We start from the raw sequence: 26060 nt of genomic DNA on the forward strand, positions 1-26060 counted from the left end.
CAAGGCCGAGACCCCGACTTCACCTTCTACTCAAAGCCTCATGACACATTCTCCCGTATCGATTACATTCTGGTTGACGCCACGCTCCGGGGTGAGGTTACGGACTCGGGGGTGGAGATTGTCCCTTGGTCTGATCACGATTTGGTTAGAGTAAAATTGTGCATTCCCCCAGCCCCCGCATCCCTGTGGAGGTGCAACAACCTCCTCCTGCACGATAAGGAAGTACGCCAAACCCTTTTAGAAGCCATAAAAGATTACTTCTCTAACAATGACAATGGGGAGGTTGGTGTCATGGGTGTCTGGGAGGCATTCAAGGCAACCATTAGGGGCGTCCTTATAGAGATAGGTTCGAGAAAAAAGAGGGAGAGGGGCCACGAGGAGAAGCTATTGAGGGAAAAGATAGATGCTATCCAACCAGGGGGGAAACTGAAAACGCAGATGTTCCCCGGACAATGGGAAGAGCTACAAAGATTGCGTTCTGGGCTGGCGGACCTCCAGGTGTGACAAACGGAAAGGAAGCTGTCCTTCTTGAAACAGAATTCATGGAAAAGGGGGAAAAAGTGGATAAGATACTATTTTGGAGGCTCCGCGAGCTCAGAAATAGTAGGAGGGTGAACTCCATTCGCACCCCGGAAGGGGACCCGACAGTGAGAGACAGCAAGACAGCTGAGCAATTCAGACAATATTACGAACGGCTGTATTGCTCGGAGTATGCAGCGGACGGTACCGAAATAGATGGCTTCCTGGACTCCCTCCCAATCCCAGGCCTCTCTCCCGACAAGGCAGAAACTCTAGGACTTCCCATAAGCCCACAAGAAATAATAGACACCATATCCTCTTTAAAGAGTGGTACAGCCCCGGGGGATGATGGGTTCACTGTTAAGTTTTACAAGACCTACCGGTCTACGTTGGCCCCGTTCATGGCCAGAATGTTCAACTCGGCACTGGTACTGGGCTCCCTTCCACCCACGATGATGTCCGCCTTGATAGTAGTGCTCCCCAAAGAAGGGAAGGACCCCTCTCAGTGCCAATCATACCGCCATATATCCCTCCTCAACGCCGACGTAAAGATATTGGCCAAACATTTAGCAAACAGACTGGCAAGACTCCTCCCTTCCCTAGTACACGGAGATCAAGTGGGCTTTATCCCGGCTCGTCAGGGATCTGATAACATACGGAAGACCCTGGATCTCATGCATGAGGCTTCAAGGCAGGGGGTGGAGGGCTATCTCCTCTCACTAGATTCGGAAAAGGCCTTCGACCGCGTCGAGTGGCCTTATATGGGTAGAGTCCTCTGGAAAATGGGTCTGGGAGACAACTTCTGTGGTTGGGTTTCAGCTCTTTACAACGGCCCATCGGCAAGAGTCTTGGTCAATGGTGGCACCTCAGACCCGTTGGCCCTGTCTAGAGGCACCCGTCAGGGCTGTCCCTTGTCTCCCCTTCTCTACGCCTTGGCAATGGAGCCCCTGGCTATAGCGATCAGAGCTGACCAGGAAATCACAGGGATTAGATGTGACAATTGTGACTTTAAACTCTCCCTGTTTGCAGACAACATCCTGGGATATCTGACTAACCTTCAGGACTCTCTACCCCGATTATTTGGACTTCTACACCACTATGGCACCTTTTTGGGGCTCATGGTTCCAAGTCTAGCATTATGTCCATGGGTCCCGGGGACCATGACATCGGGGGTAACTCCGAAATCCTGGGAGTAAGAATAGAGCGGACTTCCACAAGGTATTTGGGCACCACCATTCCCAGGGATCTGTCACAACTCTATCAATGTAACTTCCCGGGGATCTTGGCCAAGATTAGCAGTGATCTCAAACGATGGGCACCTCTCACACTCTCCTGGTTTGGGCGTATGGTCACGGTTAAAATGAATATCCTGCCCCGCTTACTCTACCTCTTTGCAGCCCTCCCCGTGGTGATCCCGGAGGCCTTCTTTGAGACACTACAGTCCCGAGTCCTTCAGTTCATCTGGGCCGGCAAAAGAACAAGGGCCAAATTTTCTACCTTAACTCTCCCCAAGTCTCATGGTGGATTTGGCCTCCCGGACTTTAGACTATACTACAAAGCAGCTCAACTCTGGGTGATGTTGGAGCACATGAGGGACGACCTGGGGATATACTGGACTTTCATTGAGGATGTCCACACCCACCCGAAAAAAGTCGGGGACTTGCTATGGGCCCCTCCTAAGGCCCCCCCCCCACCTCAGAGCGCACCAAACCTTAGTGGCCCTCTGGGCAGTCTGGAAGCCGAACAAGGACAACAAGCTGCTGTCATCCTGGCCGTCTCCTTTAACATCGCTGTGGGGTCCCCCCATCGATCTAGACACCAAGGACTTTAGAGACACACAGGCATGGTCAGACTCGGGCCTGGAGAGGGTTTCTCAACTCTCTCGGGAGGAGGGTTTCATAGAATATGATCAGCAGACTGAAGCATTGGGCGACAACCCGCCCTCAGCCTTTGAATATTTGCACCTGAAAGGGATCCTGACCCACCCTCGGTGGGCCGCCGACCTCAAACGCCCCCTCACGACTTTTGAAACTGTCGTAGCTAAAAGCACCTCCCGGAAAGGCTCCCTATCTAAGTTTTATGGCACATTGATAACAGCTAATCTGGAGGGTAGGCAGCCCTTCAAACGAATATGGGAAGAAAGGCTGGGCATGACGATGGACGACCACACATGGTCGGCAAACTTTAAAGCTATATTCATGGGTTCACTGTACACCGCTGCCATGGAACAAAATATTTAAAGAGGTGTCTCCCTTTTGCCCTAGGACATGTCAACAATGGGGCACTTGATTTCACATGTGGTGGGGATGCCCGGTCATCCAGGTGTACTGGTCGGAACTGCTCAGCTGGATCAAGAGCATAGAAGGGTACTCCCCGACCTTACAGCCACTGGATATCCTCCTGGGTACTCCCATGCCGGAGTCAGAACAGTCCGCATTCCCGAGGGTCATTGGGGCCATGTTGAGGGCAGGGAGGCTAGCACTAGCTCAAAAATGGAAAAACGCCCTAGCTCCATCCAAGGAAGAATGGCTTTGTAAACTTAGGTCGATCTTCACCTATGAAAAACTCTCTGCGATAACAAATGACACCATGTCGGATTTTATACAGGAATGGACCACAGTGCTTCTTAATGATGATTGCATCTCTATGCGTCTGTAAAGTACGTCCTTCAACGCCCCCATTTCACACGTCTCTCCACCAACCCCAGGGACCCAGCTTGGGCCCCTTACTCGCTGTGAACTGATCTGACCCCATTATGTCAAACTGAATGTCTGATAACATATTGATTTCTGAATGCTCTCTCTGCAGCTTCTATAACCCGCAAAACCTCTGGACCTGGTATGTTCAAAAAAGTTGGGGGGGGGGGGGTGGGTGAGTTGGATTAAAAAAAAAAAATCAAAAATGTAAACTGCATCTATGCTTGTTCAATGTATTGCTGGCAGGGATTGCCCGCACACCCTACCTTATATGTATGATGTCAATAAAAATAAAGTAAAAAAAAAAAAACACAAGTGGCGACAAGGAGGACCACTCCAATTACAGACTGATTTCAAACATTCCCTACCCGGCAAAACTCCTAGAAATTTACGTAAACAAATTAACCCAAGAACATGTAGAAAAACACCACTTGCTGGACCAAGCACAAATCGGTTTCAGACCCAAAAGAGGAACAGAATTGGCACTAGTATCCATCTGGGACGTCCTAAAAACAAATGCAGACTCCAAACCTCAGCTCTGATTCTCCTCGACCTCTGCAGCCTTCGACACAGTATGCCACAAAACCCTAACCAAAAGATTGGAAGATATAGGTATAACGAACATGGCACTACTCTGGATTAAATCATTCCTAGCAGACAAAACAGAAACCGTATGGATAAAACCCTTCAAATCTACTCCACAAGTTAACGACTGTGGACTACCACAGGGATCCTCACTATCACACTTCAAATCTACCAGACTCCATTAATCAGAATCTTAAAAAAATACAAAATTACCTGTTACAACTATGCAGGCGACACTCAAATTATCTACAAAATCGAAGACACTCAAGCTGATCCCTCAACCCTAATTGAGTGTCTAAAAGAAGTCTTTAATTGGATGAACGCCAACAACTTGAAAATCAATCCAGGAAAGACAGAAATCATGATTATATCCAAAAACCAAGAGAACCACCTCTACGTTCCCTGGCCGTCGGAAAAGGGGACCAGGCCCACACCTTCTAAGGTAGTAAAAAATCTGGGAGTCCTGATGGACAACACCCTAACCTTAGAACCACAAATAAATGCATTAATCAAGAAATGCTTCTTCCTCCTTCACACAAGAAGAACCTAACTTTCCTCTCCTTCACCCACAAAACACTCACAATCGTCGCCCTCATCATGTCAAGAATCGACTACGCAAACAGCCTCTACCTCGGGATGGCAGAATACCTTCTGAAGAAACTACAAAGCATCCAAAATGCAGCAGCTAGACTCCTCCTCAAACTATCCAGAAAAGACCACATCACTCCAGCACTAAAATTACTACATTGGCTCCCAGACAAATATCGCATCACCTTCAAGACAATGTGCATAACACACAGGGCAATCAGTGGACAGGGCGCTGAATTCCTACAAAAGAAAATAACAATCTACAAGCCAACAAGACTCCACAGATCAAGCAATGAAATCCGCCTGGAACCAAACTGTACGTCAAGAAAAAACCAGAGGGCTCATCCTTCTCTCACCTGGCCGCAAAAACCTGGAACATCATCCCTAAACAAATAAGAAACACCAAAGACCACCTACAATTCAGAAAACTACTAAAAACCTGGCTCTTCAACACAACAGAATCAAATTGAAACAATTAAACAATCAAACAGGAAACGCAAAGAACAGGTTGACAGAATTTAGGATGACATAGACAACCCTAGAACCGACTATGGGAAACTCCCACAATAACGAGGTAGACAATGCTAGGTGTAATAGGACACAAATGACAACCCCATGAGGACAGAATTAGCACCCCTGCCCAACCCCATCCTAGAACCTAAGGGAAACCCCAAAAATAACCAAAGAGATGACGCAAAGTGAAATAAGTCTCAAGCAGCACCCCATAAGGACAAAACTTAGCATCCCGGCCCAACTCCATCTATCAAACCCTCCCACTCCATGAATGCTACCAAGTGCAATACTCAGGTGGAATTCCGAGTGTTGGCGGTAGGCACATTTGGACCGAGTTGTGAATGCTGGCATGAGCTGGGCACGGACAAAGATGAGAATGATGGCAGATGCCACGCATGGATGGGGTATGATCGGTAGCCTGCATTAGCGGCATGTCCGGTTGTATAGGATTGTGAATGCCAACCATTGCCACATCTAGATAGAATATGCCAGATTTGGATGGAACCGAGACCACTTGCTTGCCTCACATAAATACAGGCTTCAAAGGTGGGCAGGGGCCAAATTTAGACACAGTTGTGAATACTGATGGGTCTCATATAAAGAAGGGATTATGAATATCGCCGGATGGCGGTTCTAGACAGAAATGCAGAGATGTTCCCATGCCACACCTGGAATGAACGTGGACATTTTAGCACATTGTTTCCAGACAGCGATACCAATAACCAACCCACTAACAACCTCACTCCTCTGCAAACACCTTTCAAACTGGTACCAAACACAACCTCAACCCTAAAGCACAACAAACCGCACAGACTTCACTACACCACAACGACAAAACAAACCACAAATATACTCGCACAACAACACACCGACCGAAAAAAACACCCCAAACCCAGTGAGCGGTGTTAACTGTGTTGAGGCTAACAACAGCACATCACTGCTCTCTTGCACTTCTCCCGCTTATTCCCACTAACTCACTCCCTTCCCCTTTTCAGAGCCGCAAGGGTGCCAGGGGACCACTCCGGTGGTGATAGTGTGCGGTACAAATATCCTTTAACATTAACAGCCGTAGGGCTTCCCCCTGTATGGATCCTTTGATGACTGCTCAGGGCTGACGGGAAACTGAAGCTTTCCCTGTACTCTGTCCATTAATAGGGCTTCCCCCCTGTTTGGAATCTCAGATGGCGCCTCATACTTGAATGGTAACTGAAGCTTTTCTTGCACTGTGTGCACACATAGGGTTTTTCTCCTCTGTGTGACCTTTGATGGTTTCTCAGGGCTGAAGGGTCACTGAAGGTTTTCTTACACTCTGTGGGCCTCATTACGACCCAGGCGGTAAGTTACCGCCTGGGCCGTGACTTTACCACCATGGCGTAAACTACGTTTACGCCATGGTGGTTGGCGGACTTACCGCCCCATTCCGACCTTGGCGGGGCGGTAAGTCCCCAATCCCCATTTACCCTTCCCCATTCCCATTTTTGCCCCATAGGGCATAATGGGAGTGGGGAAGGCGTTAATTACGCCACCGTAAATTACGGTGGCGTAATTAACTCCATGGTCCCTTAGCGCCATGGATTTTAACACCTGCTAAAAGCAGGTGTTAAATTCGCCATGGCGCTAAGGGACCTCGTACTCAGGCGGTAAGGGTCGGCGCTGTTTACGGCGCCGTAAACCCCTTACCGCCTGAGTCGTAATGAGGCCCTGTGCATTGTTAGGGCTTCTCCCCTGTATGGATTCGTTGATGCTTGAACAGACGCGAGCTCTGAGTAAAGCTTTTCCCACACGCTGTACACTAATAGGGTTTCTCTCCTGTGTGGGATCTCATATGAGTCATCAGGTTTGATGCTTGATTAAAGAGCTTACCACATTCTGTACACCCATAGGGCTTCTGTCCAGTATGGATCCTCTGATGCTTGGAAAGATTTGAGCTACAAGTGAATCTTTTCTCACACTCTGTACACTGGTAGGGTTTCTCTCCTGTGTGGGATCTCTTATGAGCCATCAGGTTTGCTGCACGGTTAAAGCACTTACAACATTCTGTACATTCATAGGGTTTCTGGCCTGTATGGATCCTTTGATGGAGCCTCAAAGTTGATTGGTCACTGAAGCTTTTCTTGCATTCTGTGCACACATAAGGCTTCTCCCCAGTATGTGTCCTTTGATGGTTTCTCAGGGCTGATGGCCCACTGAACAATTTCCTGCACTCTGTGCATTGATAGGGCTTCTCCCCAGTATGGATCCTCAGATGGTACCTCAGACTTGAATGGTCACTGAAGCTTTTCTCACACTCTGTACATTGGTAGGGTTTCAGTCCAGTGTGGGTTCTCTTATGAGTCCTCAGGCTTGATGCTTGATTAAAGTGCTTACCACATTCTGTACACCCATAGGGCTTCACCCCTGTATGTATCCTCTGATGATCGATCAGATTCGATCTGCAAGTGAACTTCTTCACACACTCTGAGCAATGGTATGGTCGCTCCTGAGTATGGATCCTCTGATGCTTGACCAGATGCAAGCTATACGTGAAACTTTGCACACACTCTGAGCACTTGTATGGTCGCTCCCCAATATGGCTCTGCTGATGCTGGGTTAGATGTGAGCTCTGAGTGAAGCTTTTCTCACACTCCAAACACTTGAAAGGTATTTCCCCTTTGTGGAATCTCTGATGTTTTCTCAACTTTGATGTGTGATTAAAGTGCTCATCACATTCCGTGCACTCGTAGGACTTCTCCCCAGCATGCATCCTCTGATGGCTGCTCATTCTCTGTTGAAAGAAGCAGAGGTACCCTTTATTATTGTATGTCATCATACAGCCTAAAAAATAATAGATCTAGCACAGGGCTATTAATCAACATTGTACACCCTACAAATGATAGTTGTTCATACATAATGTTATGATCTCTATGGATCCTGTGTCTTTTTCACACTCCATCAGCATTCCCAGGGACCAGCAGTGCACGGGGTGGGTGGGGAGGGAAGGCATGAGGGAAATATCTACAACAGCAAAAATAAAGTTCACCACACCCCAATGAGAAACAAGTGCACCCCAAACCCCATGACCATCGCCATGACAGTTCCCTAACAGAACCATGGCCCCTGTGCAGTGAAATGCAGTGTGGCCTGTGGCAGCAACAGAGCCAAAGCGTTCTCACACAGCCCGAAACACGGCTCCTGCGCTGTCTTGGACGCTATTGTTGTATGTGGCAGGGGGCTAGGCTTTACCTGCTTCCCTCAGTTCTTATATGAAACGGGGGAGGTAGAGAAAACGCTGGAACCCCTGCCCATGATGTCACAGCTATTGATTATGAATTCCATAATCCTGTTCCGTGAGGTCAGAGCGGGATGACATGCCATTGCTATACACAATGCCGCCATTAATAATGATGTCTTGGGAAGACGGGATGCTGAATGCGTGTTCTTGCCCCACTTCTACCGTTCATGTTAAACTGTGAACATCCTGCTGAATTCATTAAACCACAAGTAGATATTGCACAAGTGCTGGATCATGTGTTATCTCCTCAGAGGGCACAAACAGGTTCACAATACTATATTTAGTCCAATGAAGGATCGAAATACAAAAGACACACCATCTAGTCTTGTATAATAAGAGTCCAAGAATACTTCATAATTGAGAATTACCCTTTAGCCTAATACTTGAAGGCTTGCTCTGATTTATTAATATTAGAGTATATAATCTCATGCATTATACATAACTAGAACATGTTACCATTAGTATTATTCACCAAATACTGCCCCATCAGCTACACACTACAACAAAGACAACTAGGACCAATACGTGTTTCCACAGTGGTCTTTTATAAGGAACTGGAACATGCGACAGCCAATGCAAAAGAAAAGCAAATGGAACAGACAACAACACAAAAATAGAAAAGAAAATATACAGAAATAAGTCCAAGAAGATGCTTGGAGCTCACTACATATCCACATATTACAACAAAGAAGTTTAGATGCACTCTCTGAGCTGTGCAACAAACATGCTCCTGTGAGGTGGGTCTTATCAGCAATTCAATGCACAGAGATGTATCCAACATGGCTGTAGACAAACCTACCCAAAAATAAAGAATAGCTACGATCAGGGCCCCAGGAAAGCTTCTGAAGTTGGGGCAGATTAGTCATTTTTAGTAAAGTCAGCAGTTAAATAGGAATTCCTGTTCCTGAAGGATTCTTTTTCTGCAGACAAGAACACAAATATTTGAACCATAGAAATGATAACTGTTTGTTCATTGTACCTGGTAACTCATGGAAGCTAAAAGATGTATTTGTACGTAAATGTTTGTCTTCGGATTAGAAAGGAAACATATGACTGCATCGTCCTGTGGTGCTGCTCTGCTGGCACCCCTGATCTTTGCGGGTGGCAAGGCGTTGAAGGGAGGAAGGGTGGGTGATACCATTTTGAAGTGCAGCGGCACGGTATAAATATCATTTGAGATCCCCCTGCCCTGATCACTATGGATGAAGAGAAACTGGTAGAGAGAGGGGTGGGTGTGTGTGTGTATTTGGGGGTGTGTATATGCGTGTGTGTGTGCGTGCGTGTATGCATACACTATACTATACATTAATGCCATGGCTACTTCAGAGCTGAGGTTAAGCTCAGTGCATGCATAACCCAATTGCAGCTTTTCATATAATAAATGCATGTATATGTCTGTTGTGCTCAGTCCAAAGACAAACCATCAGCTTTTCAGAAGCCGTTTGAAAAGCCCAGAGGCACTAGGGAGACAGGCGTATACTACGCAGATGGCCCCTCCAACTAAATAACTGCAAAACAAGAGAATTGGGGAAAAGTTGAACATTAGTTAATACAGTCTGCTAAAGCCTAAAAGTACTCAGCAGACATGTGGCTATTTTCCACTTGCATATAGCCTCACAGTAGCTTTCACTGGCTTCTCCAAAGTCTAGTCATCCTCAAACTGGATGGTGGGCAGAGAAAAATACTAAACAATATTCTGCCAAAGGAGAATATTGTGATATGAATAGATCTTCTGCCAAAGGAGAATATTGTGATATAAATAGATCTGAAGTTATAGCCAGGAGACATTTTACTGCAAGAGTGACTGTCCTGCCTGCCCCTGATTGGCTAAAGCATTTAAAAGACATCTGATTGCACTCCTCTCATCTCTGGTACATGCTGTGTGGTGCAGATCCATCCAGGAACCTCTTCTGTGAATGCAAGTCAGCTTCTAACCCCTCACCTGCATGGGAGAGGGATGGGTCCTAAGGGCAGATGTGGTCTGTTAATCAACCTCCTCATCTTGGCATGTGGACGAGGTGAGCCCAAAGGGACTGAGCTGGTCTGCCCCCTACCTCATTTAACCCCAGAGAGTCGATGAGGTGGAATCGCCCTGGTTTGCTGTTCCTCCAGAGGTGCAGCCCAAGTGGCAAAGGTTTGGGATTATGGCCTGGAAGACTTGAACTCCCAGAAAGCTTTGCCACCAAATGCTGCTATCCGGGGATTGGATCAACAAACATGTAACAGTTAGAGAAGTACTTTGTGTAAACCTGTGCCATTCTCAAATTACCAGAGAAGAGTACACAGAGCCTACATGAGCAAGAGCGAGGAAAGGAAGGGGTGTGCCCATTGTGTGTCACTGCTTATACTGCAGTACGATCTTCAGAACTCACCTATATGCTACCAGCTGAGACAGGGGGACACTGCAGAGTCACCTACCATGCTACCAGCAGAGACAGGGGTACACTGCAGAGTCACCAACCATGCTACCAGCAGAGACAGGGGGACATTGCAGAGTCACCTACCATGCTACCAGCAGAGACAGGGGTACACTGCAGAGTCACCTACCATGCTACCAGCAGAGACAGGGGTACACTGCAGAGTCACCTACCATGCTACCAGCAGAGATAGGGGTACACTGCAGAGTCACCAACCATGCTACCAGCAGAGACAGGGGGACATTGCAGAGTCACCTACCATGCTACCAGCAGAGACAGGGGGACATTGCAGAGTCACCTACCATACTACCAGCAGAGTCAGGGGGACATTGCAGGGTCACCTACCATGCTACCAGCAGAGACAGGGGTACACTGCAGAGTCACCAACCATGCTACCAGCAGAGACAGGGGGACATTGCAGAGTCACCTACCATGCTACCAGCAGAGACAGGGGGCACTGCAGAGTCACCTACCATGCTACCAGCAGAGACAGGGGGACCCTGCAGAGTCACCTACCATGCTACCAGCTGAGACAGGGGGACGCTGCAGTCACCTACCAAGCTACCAGCAGAGACAGTGGGGCACTGCAGAGTCACCTACCATGCTACCAGCAGAGACAGGGGGCGCTGTAGAGTCACCTACCATGCTACCAGCAGAGACAGGGGGACACTGCAGAGTCACCTACCATGCTACCAGCAGAGACAGGGGGACACTGCAGAGTCACCTATCTTGCTACCAGCAGAGACAGGGGGACACTGCAGTCACCTACCAAGCTACCAGCAGAGACAGGGGGCACTGCAGAGTCACCTACCATGCTACCAGCAGAGACAGGGGGGCACTGCAGAGTCACCTACCATACTACCAGCAGAGGCAGGGGGACATTGCAGAGTCACCTACCATGCTACCAGCAGAGACAGGGGGACATTGCAGAGTCACCTACCATGCTACCAGCAGAGACAGGGGGACATTGCAGAGTCACCTGCCATGCTACCAGCAGAGACAGGGGTACACTGCAGAGTCACCTGCCATGCTACCAGCAGAGACAGGGGTACACTGCAGAGTCACCTACCATGCTACCAGCAGAGACAAGGGGACATTGCAGAGTCACCTACCATGCTACCAGTAATTCCAAGATGATGCTGCACAAGGCTGGACGTGCTTTTCAAACCTTGTCGGCCCTCGTTAATAGCAACATAGGTCATCTGACCCTCATGCAATACTAGACCTTAACTAAAATGCAATAATGAGAGGAACCAAGGGAAAAAAAGAGTTCATACAAATGTGGGTGTAACCTATCAGAAACCGCTTCGGACACGAAGGACAGTATAGGGGATGGGCTGAGGATGAACCTGCTCCCCATGCAGCTTCTGTGATGGCCATCTTGCTTCAAGCCATACATAATATATATTAGGGCACTGCTTCAAAGCACTTGATGTCAACAGATTTGGTGAGGGCGAGTGATAGACAGGTTCCTGGGAGTTTGTTCAGGCCAAGCTGAGGACGATGTCAAGTGGTAGACTGTCAATCACTAGATTATTTGGGGTATTTAGAAAGAATAAAAAACAATAGCACATAGAGGTCAGTGGTTTAGGACTGGGGCGGGTTAATGCTCTTTAAAACCTATAATACATACCTGCTCATGGTAGATGGGGACTATAAACAGTAAAGGGTTAATGTGCTGTTTTAAGCGTGACACGTCATCTTTACACATGTGTGTTCCCATATTTAGCTCAGTAGAAGGCAAGGTGGGAATTTTCAATACGTGGAACTTCAGCAGTACAAAATGCAGGAGGACTCCTCCATGATGAAGAGGACCATCTCACAGAAGGACGATGCCATGATATGCAGAAGGGCTGCTGAAGGATGAAGAGGACCAGATCACAGAAGGATGATGCCATGTTATACAGAAGGGCTGCTCCATGATGAAGAGGACCATCTCACAGAAGGACGATGCCACCATATGCAGAAGGGCTGCTCCAGGATGAAGAGGACCAACGCACAGAAGGACAATGCCACCATATGCAGAAGAGCTGCTCCATGATGAAGAGGACCAGCTCACAGAAGGACAATGCTATGATATGCAGAAGGGCTGCTCCATGATGAAGAGGACCAGCTCACAGAAGGACAATGCCACCATATGCAGAAGAGCTGTTCTATGATGAAGAGGACCATCTCACAGAAGGACGATGCCACCATATGCAGAAGGATGATGCCACCATATGCAGAAGGGCTGCTCCATGATGAAGAGGACAAGCTCAAAGAAGGACAATGCCACCATATGCAGAAGAGCTGCTCCATGATGAAGAGGACCAGCTCACAGAAGGACAATGCCACCATATGCAGAAGGATGATGCCACCATATGCACAAGGGCTGCTCCATGATGAAGAGGACCAGCTCATAGAAAGATGATGCCACCATATGCAGAAGGATGATGCCACCATATGCAGAAGGGCTGCTCCATGATGAAGAGGACCAGCTCACAGAAGGACGATGCCATGATGCAGAAGGGCTGCTCCATGATGAAGAGGACCAGGTCACAGAAGGATGATGCCACCATAGGCAGAAGGGCAGCTCTGGGATGAAGAGGACCAGCTCACAGAACGACAATGCCTCCATATGCAGAAGGGCTGCTCCATGATGAAGAGGACCAGCTCACAGAAGGACGATTCCATGATGCAGAATGGCTGCTCCATGATGAAGAGGACCAGCTCACAGAACGACGATGCCACCATATGCAGAAGGGCTGCTCCATGATGAAGAGGACCAGCTCACAGAACGACAATGCCACCATATGCAGAAGGGGCGCTCCATGATGAAGAGGACCAGCTCACAGAAGGACGATGCCATGATATGCAGGAGGGCTGCTCCATGATGAAGATGACCAGCTCACAGAAGGAAGATGCCACCATAGGCAGAAGGGCAGCTCTGGGATGAAGAACAATGCACAGAAGGACAATGCCATGATATGCAGAAGGGCTGCTCCATGATGAAGAGGACCAGCTCACAGAAGGACGATGCCATGATATGCAGAAGGGCTGGTGAAGGATGAAGAGGACCAGATCACAGAAGGATGATGCCATGTTATACAGAAGGGCTGCTCCATGATGAAGAGGGCCAGCTCACAGAAGGACGATGCCATGATATGCAGAAGGGCTGCTGAAGGATGAAGAGGACCAGATCACAGAAGGATGATGCCATGTTATACAGAAGGGCTGCTCCATGATGAAGAGGAACAGCTCATAGAGGGACAATGCCATGTAGTTAAATTGTCCGAACTGGGCACCAGTGTGACGTCAACAGGAAGCACAGAAGATCATTTATATAGGATGCTCCCATGTAAATAAATTGTCATGGCTGGTGACATGTGTGACGTCACTGGGGAGCATTGCCGGATGCTATCACAGACCCTCCAATCCATAGCCGCAGCATCAGCAGGGCACAGTGACAGGTGTGGCATCACCAGGGAGCATTGTCTGATGCTATCACACACCCTCCTCTCCATAATCCCAGCATCTGCAGGGAATTTGGAGCACCAAGGACAAAGAAGACTGCATGTGGCCTCTTCACAAGTTAGGAAAGACATATCCAGAACTTTCAAGGGGATCTGCTTTCACAGACTGCAGATGTTCTCACCTGGACACAAGGGGGATATCTTTAATATATGTATTACTTGCAACCTGTTTAATGCTCATAACATTGTACAACAACGGTGTTACTATCAAACAATGACACACAATTTATGAAAGTTGAAAGCATCAACAATTCAATTGGACCTGCAGAGGCAAGAAAATCAAAAGTATGGATTATTTTCTAATTGCAAGTAATGAATTAAAAGAAAACATTTGAGGGAAGAGAAACAAAATAAACCCAGAAATAATGTACAAGGGATTTGAACATATATATTTGCTTGTATACACACATTTTCTTTAAGAAACTAAAAAATTAAGTTATATTTGCAAAATTGACAAATGGACAAATGGGCTGTTGAAAAGTTGAATTTATGAAAAAGAATTGAGGGAAAGACAACTTAAAATACTGCACACAGGGTTCCCTGCTGGTCTCTGTGCTGCTGGCCTCCTCCCTTCTCATACAACTGCAACCACATGACAGGTTGCAGGTGTGAGTTCCAAATTGTAATAGCCTGGTTGCAATTAGAGGAGAACTTGGGACATGCCTGAACTTCACAACACTCTGCCGGCCTCTTCCTCATCTCAGTACTAGAGTAGTGAAATGACATACTAGTGTTCACCACTACTAGTCAACTCTTCCTCGTCTCAGCACTAGAGTGGTGAAATGACGTACTAGTGCTCACTACTCCTAGTCACCTATTCCTCATCTCAGTACTAGAGTGGTGAAATGATGTACTAGTGTTCACTACTCCTAGTCGCCTCGTCCTCGTCTCAGTACTAGAGTGGTGAAATGACGTACTAGTGTTCACTACTCCTAGTCGCCTCGTCCTCATCTCAGTACTAGAGCGGTGAAATGACGTACTAGTGTTCACTACTCCTAGTTGCTCCTTCCTCGTTTCAGTACCAGAGTGGTGAAATGACTTACTAGTGTTCACTACTCCTAGTCGCCTCTTCCTTTTCCCAGCACTATAGTGGGTAGAATGAGGGGAAATGTTGGTAGATGTTTTGCAATAGCCCATAAAGGCTGGGGGAATGTTAGGTTGGTTCCCATAAGGGGATACCATGTCTTGCCTGTGGAAACCCTCTTCCCAATCCCCAAGGACCCTCCACCCAGGTGATCCTCCCACACTTTTCCACCCCCAGGGTACAGATCCAAAAGCAATAGACTTTCCCTGGCCACCTGGTGAAAGCATCCAGGGGGAGTAGGCGTGAGAATACCCTTAGATGTATCGCACTCTTCAGCCTCTTCATTAATGTTTTATACAGAATTTCTTGACAGAAAATCTGCAGTTACATTGTCTTTGCCAGATACACATTTAATTTCAAAGTTATGACCCTTTACCACAGTCACCCAATTGATTATTGTTATTTATTGTGTTATTTAGTTTACAGAAAAAGAAACTTTACTCACATGTCCATGTAAAACAGTAAGCATAGTAAAAAAACAGTATTCACTGTACAAAGTCACAAGACATAAATACAGTTTACAAAACCCATATTAAAATATGGTCAGTTAAAGGAAAAGGCAACTTTACAAAGTTCATCACAGTAATTACCAAACGATCATTAGTTTTGATAATAAGTTCCACGAGAGCAGTGATAAAATATCACCTAAAGGCTTCTTCACGTACGGCAGTAAGAGCCAAGCAATGCACAATGACATGTTTCAAGGTTTCACGGGTAAATCTACAGCAACGACACAAACGATCTTTAGACAACACAGAAGACCAAGCATCTAGATCCTAAAACATCATTTGTTGGCAGCAAATTTTATTTTATACATAATGTGAGAAACCTGAAGGTGTCTTCCTAACTAGTCCCCGGGGATCTATCATCCAGGTGGCCAGGACACGGCCATTGCTATTGGATCCAGTTCCTGGGGGTGGACCAGTGAGTGAGGATCACCAGGATGGTGGGTCCTCGGGGAGTGGAAGTGAGACACTGATGGGTGAGACGCAGTATCCCCCTTCTTTCAACACCTTTCTCCATCCTACCATGTAGAATAGACAGAAACACTGCCCCCCTTTTTTGAAACGGCGTAGCCCATATTTGACAAACATTCTGCTACAGCCACAACAAGATTTTTAATAAGCTTAGAGTAAAAGTCAATTTTTACCATGTCAACAGTCCTAAAATCCAGAAAAACTCTATCAATGTCCTTTGAGGTCATCGATTGTAGGCTTGTTACCAAACAGAGCTGAAATGTACTGCCCATTCAAGGGATGAAGCTCCTTGTCCTTGGATGTGTGTCTCAGGCACAAGTACGAAGCTGGTCCTCAACTACTGGCGCCAGCCCTAACGGCGGCGCCCCTTGTTTGTCGACAAGCACCTCCCCCATCACCAGCAGTCAAAAGGAAGAACCCCCAGGTGGTCCCTTAGGCATCATATCTAGCTTCATTGGCAAGCCTCCGAACACGGAAGGCAGCAACAGGGACATTCTCCTTTATTCCATGGTAGAAAACTTAGCAGGTACCCCAGACAATAGCTGGGAAGTAACCATGGTCGGGTGAAAGTGGGGAGCAGTTGGCTGCAATCTCACAAAAACGGGTTTCACAGACATCTAAATACCAGAGTCCCTTACACTCTCCTTACCTAATACCAAAGTCTGAGTCAAAGGCTCACCTTCCTCCGGTGAAAAGGGAAGCAGGGCCTCCTCATCAGACTCAATTGAGCAGGTGGAGAGGGAAGAAACATTCAACCCTTCAACGGCTGCTACTGACGTTTTCAGTTTACGATAAGCCGTAATCAAAGATTTTCTGTTCACATCACGGTCAGTAGTACAAGACTGACCGGCGACCACCTCCCGACTCTGACTCTGATAGTGAGCCTTACCTTTCCTGCGCTTACCCATCACCTTAGGAACGGATCCATGTACCAAGGAATTTAAAGGCGCTGAAGACTCTTTAGGAGAATCAAAGCCATTGAGAAGACTTTGTCTGATCTTTAATTGATCGTAAGAATTTAAGAGAACCTTTATTATTTAAAGGGGGCATTAGGCTAGATCATTTAGCATTCTTGGCTTTCTTTTTCCTTTTGCGACCAGTTTCAACAGACACTAGTGACTCAACAACAGAGAGGTTTGGGCGGCAAAAGAGACCACGTTAGAAACAATCAGAGAACATCACAACCTCGTTCCATAGTATCCAATATCCTTGACAGAACAGGAAAGGAAAAAGCATCGAACACTGGCTCCTCCTGAGCCTGCCGGTCATGTCTCGTTGTTGTACGTTCTTTGAGGTCATAGTTCAGCATCACATCAGAAGAGGGTGATGAACAGCGTGCTGAGGCAGGGCCAGGCTGATTAAAAAATATATGGGCATCAGTCAGGATTGGCGAGACATGACATAATGTAGGAAAAGCATCACCCTCAGACAGTTGGGGTGCAGACGGAAGAGGGGGGGGCTGAGCGACCACCCAAAGATAAGCACACTCTTTTTGCGAGCTCGATAGAAACAATCAGCGGCAAAATTGACACATCAGTGACAAAGTTTGTACCCATACGGCCTAATGGATCCCCCAGATCCACATGGGTTAGTGGTGAGAATGACCTATCAGCACTCTTCAACCTGGTAGTATTTCCAGCAGTCACAGACACCCTGCGTGGCGTGCCCATGTGAGGGAAGTTTGCAGCAGGCAAAGGCTGGCCCCCAGTAGACATATTGCCCCACCCTCCACATCATTCAAACATCCAAGTGGGGGGACATTAGCTTTTCTGAGCTCAAAGCGCCACCCCCCACAGGTGCCCCCAACAGCACTGAATTACACCCCTTTAGTTTGCTGCTGCACAGACCATGCATAACATACAGCAAGCAGAAATAGAGCAGCACCCTATTTGGTAGTCACCGAGCACTGTACCTTCAGCCAACTAAGCCTGTAAACCAGTCTGGTATCAAAATTGCAAGGTGTGTACGCAGATCAGCGTCCATCAATGTCCTCTGGCGGACCACAGCAGACAACTTCAATGCTCCACTTGACTATGCCCCGTACCACGGTGGAGTGAGTTTAGAATAGTAGAAATCCTCCAGCAGACCACTTCAACGCTCCATTTGACCATTCCGCCTACCAGGGTGGAGTGAATTTAAGAGGAAGATGCAAGTAGCTCACACAGGCAAGGGGTCTAGACACTCCATCTAAACATTTGGATCTGTGTTAGGAAATATTTCTCTTTACTGTACATTTCTGTCCATCTTTATGTAACCCCCAAACGTTTTGCTTTTATTTTTGAATCTTACCTGTACTTGTTGCAGTACAGTGAAGCCTTAAGCTTCACTGCACTGGCCTTTGCTCAGATGTTATGGGGAAACTGATATGTCCTTCAGGCTGCCAGTACTGGGGAACATTGTTTCCCTTAGTTGTGTTACTATGTTACTACTTTTGGTTACTTTTGTATCACTAGTGGTAACTTTTTATCATTGTGCACAGCAGCTTATACTGCAGTACAAAGGGATGCATTTTTGTTTTACCCTAGACTACCACTCAGAGGATGTGTGGTTACTCTAGGTGTGCTAAAAGGATAAGCTGGTGGCAGCAGTGACTTTTTCCCACTTTTTGGGGATTTTCATTTTAGCTTTACTGCATTTACCGTGTTTGGCTACTGCTCAAACATGGCCGTGACACAAGATTTCTCGCCTGTTCTTTGGCCATCTTGTCTTTGAGCCTTCTTCCTGGCCTTAGAGGCCAGGAAATTCCTTATAAGGACTTCCAGTGCATGGGAAAGCAGTAGCTTTTGGCGGGCTACTGGAGGGCTGTGTGTGTTTGCTGGCAGGATGTGGGCGGGTTCTGTCTCACTCCAATCCACAAACTGGTTTCAGTGTGTCTGAGTGGTATGCATGAATGTTCCCGCCCGTGGTCCAGATTGGACCACTGCTGGGGTGTGTGTGTGGCTAGTCCTGCTATTGGCTAGTGTGAGTTTCAGCTCTTACCTGGCTTTTAGGATAAGAAGAGGACCCCTGCACCCACCCTTCAGAGATCCTGGAGAAAACTGAAGGAGCCAAATGTCATATCCAGCTGTGAGAACTGACTGAAGGAGGCCTGGCAACCAACTTCTGCTGCTGTCCTGGAGGAGCCCTGTCCTGCTCTTGATCTGTAGTAGTCCTGCCAAGGAACTACGACCCTTTCATGGGAGAGACCATCCATTCCCGACGTCTGCTCGGTGCCCTGCCAAAGGAAGCCTTCGGAAGTGCCCTGAATCGTCCTGTGGTTGACCAGCTTTGTTTTTGGGCTACCGTGTTGCCTTAGTCACCGTATTGAGTTCTGGCCTGGAACTTGGAGGATCCTCAGCTGGACCTGCAAGACTACCTCCTGTGAAATTTTGGCGTTTTAGCATTAAGGGGACCCGAGATAGAAGGGAAAGTCTGACTGCGGCTGCTGAGTCGTTTTTTGTCGCTGTGCACGGTGACCACCGTCTGAAAATTGCTTACCTGGCCAGAGTCCAGTCCTGAGCGGGGTGCTGCATCGAGTTTTTCTGCATTCTTCGACCAAGAGTCCTTGCAACAGTAAAAGACAGCAACTGGAGATCAGCTCAAACCTGCAACCACTGGGACTCGAAGACTGAGGCTTTCAGTGGGAAAAGCAACGCCAGACACTCTTCCTTCGTCTGGGGAAGGAGTGGAGTAAGGGGGGTAAGTTACAGAGTTTCTAACCTACCACTATACTCCCATTATAAGTATATGGGCTTATAATAATTATTTCTAACACTTTTGGCTTTGCCATTGCTTTCTTGTGCAAGACATCCGACTGTAGGGGCTACTTTTGGGAATTAGTCTTACTTGAACCCTAACCATATGAACCCTTCACTGGACCCCAAAAACCCTACCTGCATTTTTTCCTGCATCCTAAGTTCTGTGGAATTGTATCCTGAACTATTGGGCACAAGGCCCCAGGCAACCTAGCGCTATACAATTGTAGATAGGGATCACCTCTGTGTAACTTGCATAATACTTGTCTAACCTTTCCTTTGCAGGAGTTTCTGATTGGTATTATGCCCTATAACAAAGTGAATGTATATACGTATTTAGTTTGGTAGTGTTGTGTGATACGTCTACCTGCTAGTGGTCATTTGTCTATTGTGTGTTTTGGCCATAAATAAATAACTGTATTTGTATACATCCAGCCTAGGTGTATTCTGTGATTCCCACTGTGGGACCTCATTTTGGACCCTTTACAAGCTCACCTCCTCTGATGAAATTAGCCTAGACCACTTGCCACTGCTACCTAAACTGGTTTGGCTACAGTTTCCCAGAGTTGTTCCTGTCAATATAGGTTGGCCTTCTATACATCTGTCCACTAGGCCAGAGTATAGAAAATCAGTCCTAGCAATGTGAATACTAATACAAGTGGTGTATGATTATTAAGTATGATACATCTTTGCTGCGTAAAAAGTCTACATTTCTGTATTGCCCAAATCACTGACATGCCTCCTTCTTAATAACCAAATGTTAGGCAGAATCCTGTGCAGTTCCCTTAGGGAGCACTACACAAGATTAGGACTACAGGCGAGAGCAATAAATCCCCTTTGGTATCGGTCTGTACCACAAAGATTTAGTTGGTAGCTGTGGCTGAGCAGTCAGACTTATCTCAAGAGGGAGATGCGCAGTATTCAGGGTTTACACATTAGGCCCACTATACTATGGCACAAGGAAACACTGACCAAAGCTTTGTAGTTAAAAAGTAAATATATATTTATTTTATACACTTCTAATCAAACACATGTATCACAAGTATCAAGCAAGTTAAATTAAGTCAAGGGAAAATATACACACTCCCTATACGAATTGTAGACCAAGTGAACCAGAGTGAAAACTGAGCAAAACGGCACAGTAAAAACTACACACAAGGGATCCTCTAACAATTCCTCACAAGGGAGAGAAAACACAAGTTATTCCGAAATAGGTTCTTATATACCCTAGCAACAATTCCCATCAGCTGTGAACCAGTTCACCAAGACAGTGCATTCATATAAGCAATACTTAGAATGAAAACTGAGCAAAATGGCATTTCACAATGATTAAGCAGTGGGAAGAAAGGGTAGTTTTAAGAAAGGGGTACACCACACAGTTCGAATGGAGAATCAATCTCGAGAAGGTAGATCTAACAATTGTGACCAGAATCAATAGGCCTGTGCCAAAGTTAGTGGTACAGGGCAAGGGCCCAGGAGCAAAATGTTCTCGTAGCTGCAGTCAAGTCTTTGGTTAACGATATTTGAAATGGTGGTTGCAAAAGTTTTAAAAGACAACGTTAAGAGTAGGGGCGGCCAACCCAACAGGTAGGTAAAGGATTTAAACCACCTTTAGTGCTACCGCGAAGAAAGGGCGACCTGTACCTTTAATGTACCTTTAAAGTGAAGAAGTGGCTCCTGCGGTGGCGGTTGTTCCTTGTAGTTCTTGCAGTTCTAGGGGTCCAGCAGAGGAAGAGAGGCTCACGTCGTGGAGGGGAATTCGAGGTACTGCACTACCCAGGGATGAAACCAGCCACGGTGCTGCCAAACAAAGTTTAAAAGGTACGCTCCTTTTAATCGCGCTCCGGGTCGATAGCTGCCTGGGTATCCGGCCTCCAAGTGCGGGGCACTGGCGATTCGACCACAGCAGGTTCGGGGAGGCGATTGGAAAACTGGTTGGTCCCACCAGCTCAAGGGAAGAAGGCTCTTTCAGATGAAGATCTCCTCTCGTCGTGTGGAGAAAAGTGGTGAGACGCTGCAGCAGGGCTTCACCGGTGGTTCAGTCGTTGCAGATGTCTTTGGCTTCTCTCTTCTTCGGTTTCTTAGTTCCAGTGGCGACGTCTTGCTCTTCCAGTCCTCAGGACCCTGCTTTTATGCAAAAAGAACCCCATTCATACAGCCTAGCTGTCACTCACAGAGTAGAGTGGTCATCTTGGCGGGAGACCCTCCAGTCTATCAGGATAGAGTGCAACATGGGTTGCGGAGGCAACCTTGTCCAGGGGGTCCTACTCCCCCTCCCATACAATGGACCCACCCCAGACTCAGTGGCACCGGAAGGAGGGCTTCTGGGCAGAAGCCCGCCAAAGGGACAAACAATGGATCCCCGACCTGGGTTAGGATTGTAGAGAAAGACACGAGAAAGAAGTTATATTAAAGTTCTGGCAAAAATAACCCACCGGAGCAAAGTTAATATTAAAATTCACCGGCGGTATGTTAGAGGCTGACAGAAAAAGTGGTAGCCTCGAACAATGAGAAAATCCCATAAAGAATTATTTGCGGTCGAATATTTATGGTAATAACCACTGCCACTAGCCAGAAACTTTTCAGAGAGGTACTGTACGGTACCCTCTCGAAAATGAACATAATGGCAAAACTATTAACCCCTTCCAGTACCTCCATAGTAAGATGGGTTGTAATGGTTTAGTTCATAGGATTTGACTAGTAAAGTCAATGGGGACTTTACATGCCCTGGGAGACAGTAGTCAGTCCCAGGGTATGGAGTCTATGTTTGGGGGTCGCTACGACACCCCTGTGTCACTGCACAGTGGGTGCTGTGTAACACAAGTGAATAAAGATGGTCCCTATGGGGGAGAGAAATCCCATAGATATTGAACACAAAAAATAGTCTAGAACACACGTAGCAAAAATGCCTAAGAGTGGGAAAAAGAGTCTCACTCTTAGCAGGTAAAAAGAAACAAACCCTTCAAATCCAGCAAAGCTGCTGGGGGACTCTATAGGTAAGGGAAATTAGCCATGAAATGAGAATCCTCCCTAACACCGAATACCTAACCTCAGCTTCCTTAAGAGACCTTGGGCCTCATTACGGCTTTGGCGGTAGCCATGCCGCTACTGGCGGCATGGCTGCCTCCAAAACTGGGTCCGGGTTCCCTGAATGGGGAATTACCGGGCCATTCCGAGTTTGGAGGGCCCGGTAATTCCTCCCTCAGGGAACCCAGGCCCGGACCTTCCCCATTCCCATTCGAGCCCCGATAGGGCTCAATGGGAATGGGTGCAGGGAGCTAACAACGGGCCAATTACGACTGGCCCGTTCTTTTCTCCCTGGTTCCCTCACGGGACCCGGTAAGGATGCCTGGTTTTACCTCGTAATCTTGCAGAATGGGTTAAACGGGTCCGACTCCATTAGCGGAGCCCGTTAACCCATTCCGCAAAGGTTATAATGAGGCCCCTTGAAGCGAAGGCTATTACATTGTCGATATACTTATCCCTTTGTGTAAGAACAGCTCCCAAACCGTTTCCACTGCCATCAGTCATCACAATACTTTCCTTGGATGTGCCAAATGGGACTGGAATTGGGGCATTGGAAATTGCCTGTTGGATGCTTGTAAATTCTTTATCACAAGCTTGTGACCATTCAAATGTATTCCCTTTTATACACAGAGCCCTAATGTGTATACACCTGTCAGAAAAACCTCTTACAAATCTCGAGTAATATTCGACAACACCCAAAAAAGACATGACTTCATGTTTGCTTTTGTCGGTGCTGTTTGCAAAATGGCCTTGACTAAACCTTCTCTGGGCGCCATCCCTTTATCAGATAGTCTGTGTCCCAAATAGTAAATCTGGGGAACTATATAACCTGCATTATATAGAAAACCAATTTAAGCTTGATATCATTATCTTCCACGATGACCCCATTACTAAAATATGATGTTGATAGAAAAAATACACCATCGATATCACCCAACACACCATTCATAGCCCTTTGTAAAAAGGCAGCTGCAGAAATAATACCAAACGGCATCTTCTAAAAGTACATGTATGCAGTATGATGGAGTAAGAGCTCTAGATTCTTGATGGAGCTTGATTTGATGGTATACTGGTGCCAACTCCAGGGTGGAAAATATCAAATTCTTATTGAGTGCTCTTAAGTCGACCCATAATTGTGCACCGCCATTAGATTTTCTAACTACCACCACAGGAGAGCATCATTCCGCTACCTCAACCATTCTATTCTGTTTTCATCTACTATTCTTGTAATTTCTTTTGACACCTCTTCCCTCAAGGTAAGCGGTATACATTTCGATTCGGCAATCACCGTTACGGCATCTTTCTTTAATCTAATTGTATGATACCTACCTTTGAGAGAACCAAGCTTTTGTCTGAAAACATCTGAACTATTGTGCTCATGACAGCGTGGCAACCTTAACTGGGATTTTCGGATCAAGCATTAAGCCCATGGGACTTTGTTGATACCAACCCAGTAGTCATCCACCCCCATAAGACACATATATTTTAGCTTTGGTGGATTTGATCTTGCATTCAAGAATCGCCATAAGACAACACAGCAACGGACTAGCAAAATACAGCGGGCAAGGACCCGAACCGAGAAATGACTGACAATCAAGACTGGCTCAGGCAGCAGGACAGTATAAGATTAAAGGCCAGAATGAGGTGCAGCATCCAACAAACAACAATATTAAGGGGCACCTGGCATGTCCCTGATCTACCCAGGTCCTAATGTGTGGGTAGATATATATATTCGGTAAACAAACTTTGTTAAAGGGACGTTATGGTTCCAAGTAAAACCGAAAAACCCCTGTAATTCGCCAGTTATGGTAAGCTATGCAACCATAACCCGCGCCACCACTGTGCATTGCTAAGACTAACACCCATGACATCAAAGATGACATCACAAATGTCATTGATGACATCACATGTCTCACTCACTGTTTTTTCCTTTAGTGATATATCTTAGACAGTAATAGTTAGGAATAAAGAAATCAAAAAATACTCCATTTGTAGACTTATACTTCAAATATGTTCTTACAATAATTCACTTAGGGTCCACTAACAGCATATAAAACATATACATAGGAAAAATACACACTTAAAAGATAGCAATGCCTTCTGTGTATGAAGACAATCAGTAAGGTTATCAACACTTTCTTATTGTTCTGCTGCTTTTTTTTATTACTGTACTTTCTCTGGATGTGCTCATATTTGTATTTGAATTACTTTCTTTAGGGTGCAGTCACATCATGTGATATTTGTACATAGTGAAGTAGTAGTTTGAAGCAGATCAAGCCTTTCTGTGCATAAAGATAATCAGTTAGGTTGTGAACACTTTCTGCTTCTACTACTGCTTTCTTGCGTACTTCACTTTCTCTATATATACTCATATTTGTATGTGTTGTTGTGTCTTTGTGTTTTGTATGTAATAATGAAATTATGTAGTAAGTGGTTTTATTAGCTACTTATTACATGTTGCACAGTACACAAAACTCTAATAAGATATTTATCAATTCACTATTCAACATAGTGAGATTATGAATATTGCAACTCCATCAAGTATGCTGCACACAATGCTTATATTTATACATGAGTAGTTTAGTATACTGTAAAGAACTTCATAATAGAATGCTATGTATATCAATGCATTGCCTAATGCACTACATAGCTCCAGATACCTATTCCAATGATCCTTGATAGTTTTTTAAACAGTGTTTTTACCAACATTATAATAAGAATCCCTTGTACAGACTTTTTATGAAAAGTACATGCACATGATGCCATCAGTGATGTCATCAATGACATTCCTGATGTCATCTTTGATGTCCTGGGTATTAGTCTTAGCAATGCACGGTGGTGGCGCGAGTTATGGTTGCTTAGCTTACCACAAATGGCGAATTTCAGGGGGTTTTCGGTTTTACTTGGAACCATAACGTCCCTTTAACAAAGTTATTTTTTACTGAATTTCATAGGTTTTTAATAGCGCAACCTAACCATAACCTCCCTTTATACATTTTTTTTTTACTGAATATACATATACATAGGGCCTCATTACGACCCAGGCGGTAAGTTACCGCCTGGGCCGTGACTTTACCACCATGGCGTAAACTACGTTTACGCCATGGTGGTTGGCGGACTTACCGCCCCATTCCGAC

At 46.2% G+C, this 26060-nt stretch overlaps 1 protein-coding gene across 1 annotated transcript in view; it reads right to left on the reverse strand.

The window, feature by feature from the left end:
• Positions 1-6594: 6594 nt before the first annotated feature.
• Positions 6595-26060, reverse strand: part of LOC138528703 (zinc finger protein 436-like) — a 50546-nt gene continuing 31080 nt past the window's right edge. Inside the window, exon 2 of the mRNA XM_069640557.1 lies at positions 6595-7665. Within this exon, the coding sequence (XP_069496658.1) occupies positions 6694-7665 (972 nt within the window). The 3' untranslated portion in view covers positions 6595-6693. The remainder of the gene's footprint in view (positions 7666-26060) is intronic.

This window comes from Ambystoma mexicanum, chromosome 7q (genome assembly GCF_040938575.1).
Source record: "Ambystoma mexicanum isolate Mex_15411 chromosome 7q, UKY_AmexF1_1, whole genome shotgun sequence".
NCBI classification, from domain to species: domain Eukaryota; kingdom Metazoa; phylum Chordata; class Amphibia; order Caudata; family Ambystomatidae; genus Ambystoma; species Ambystoma mexicanum.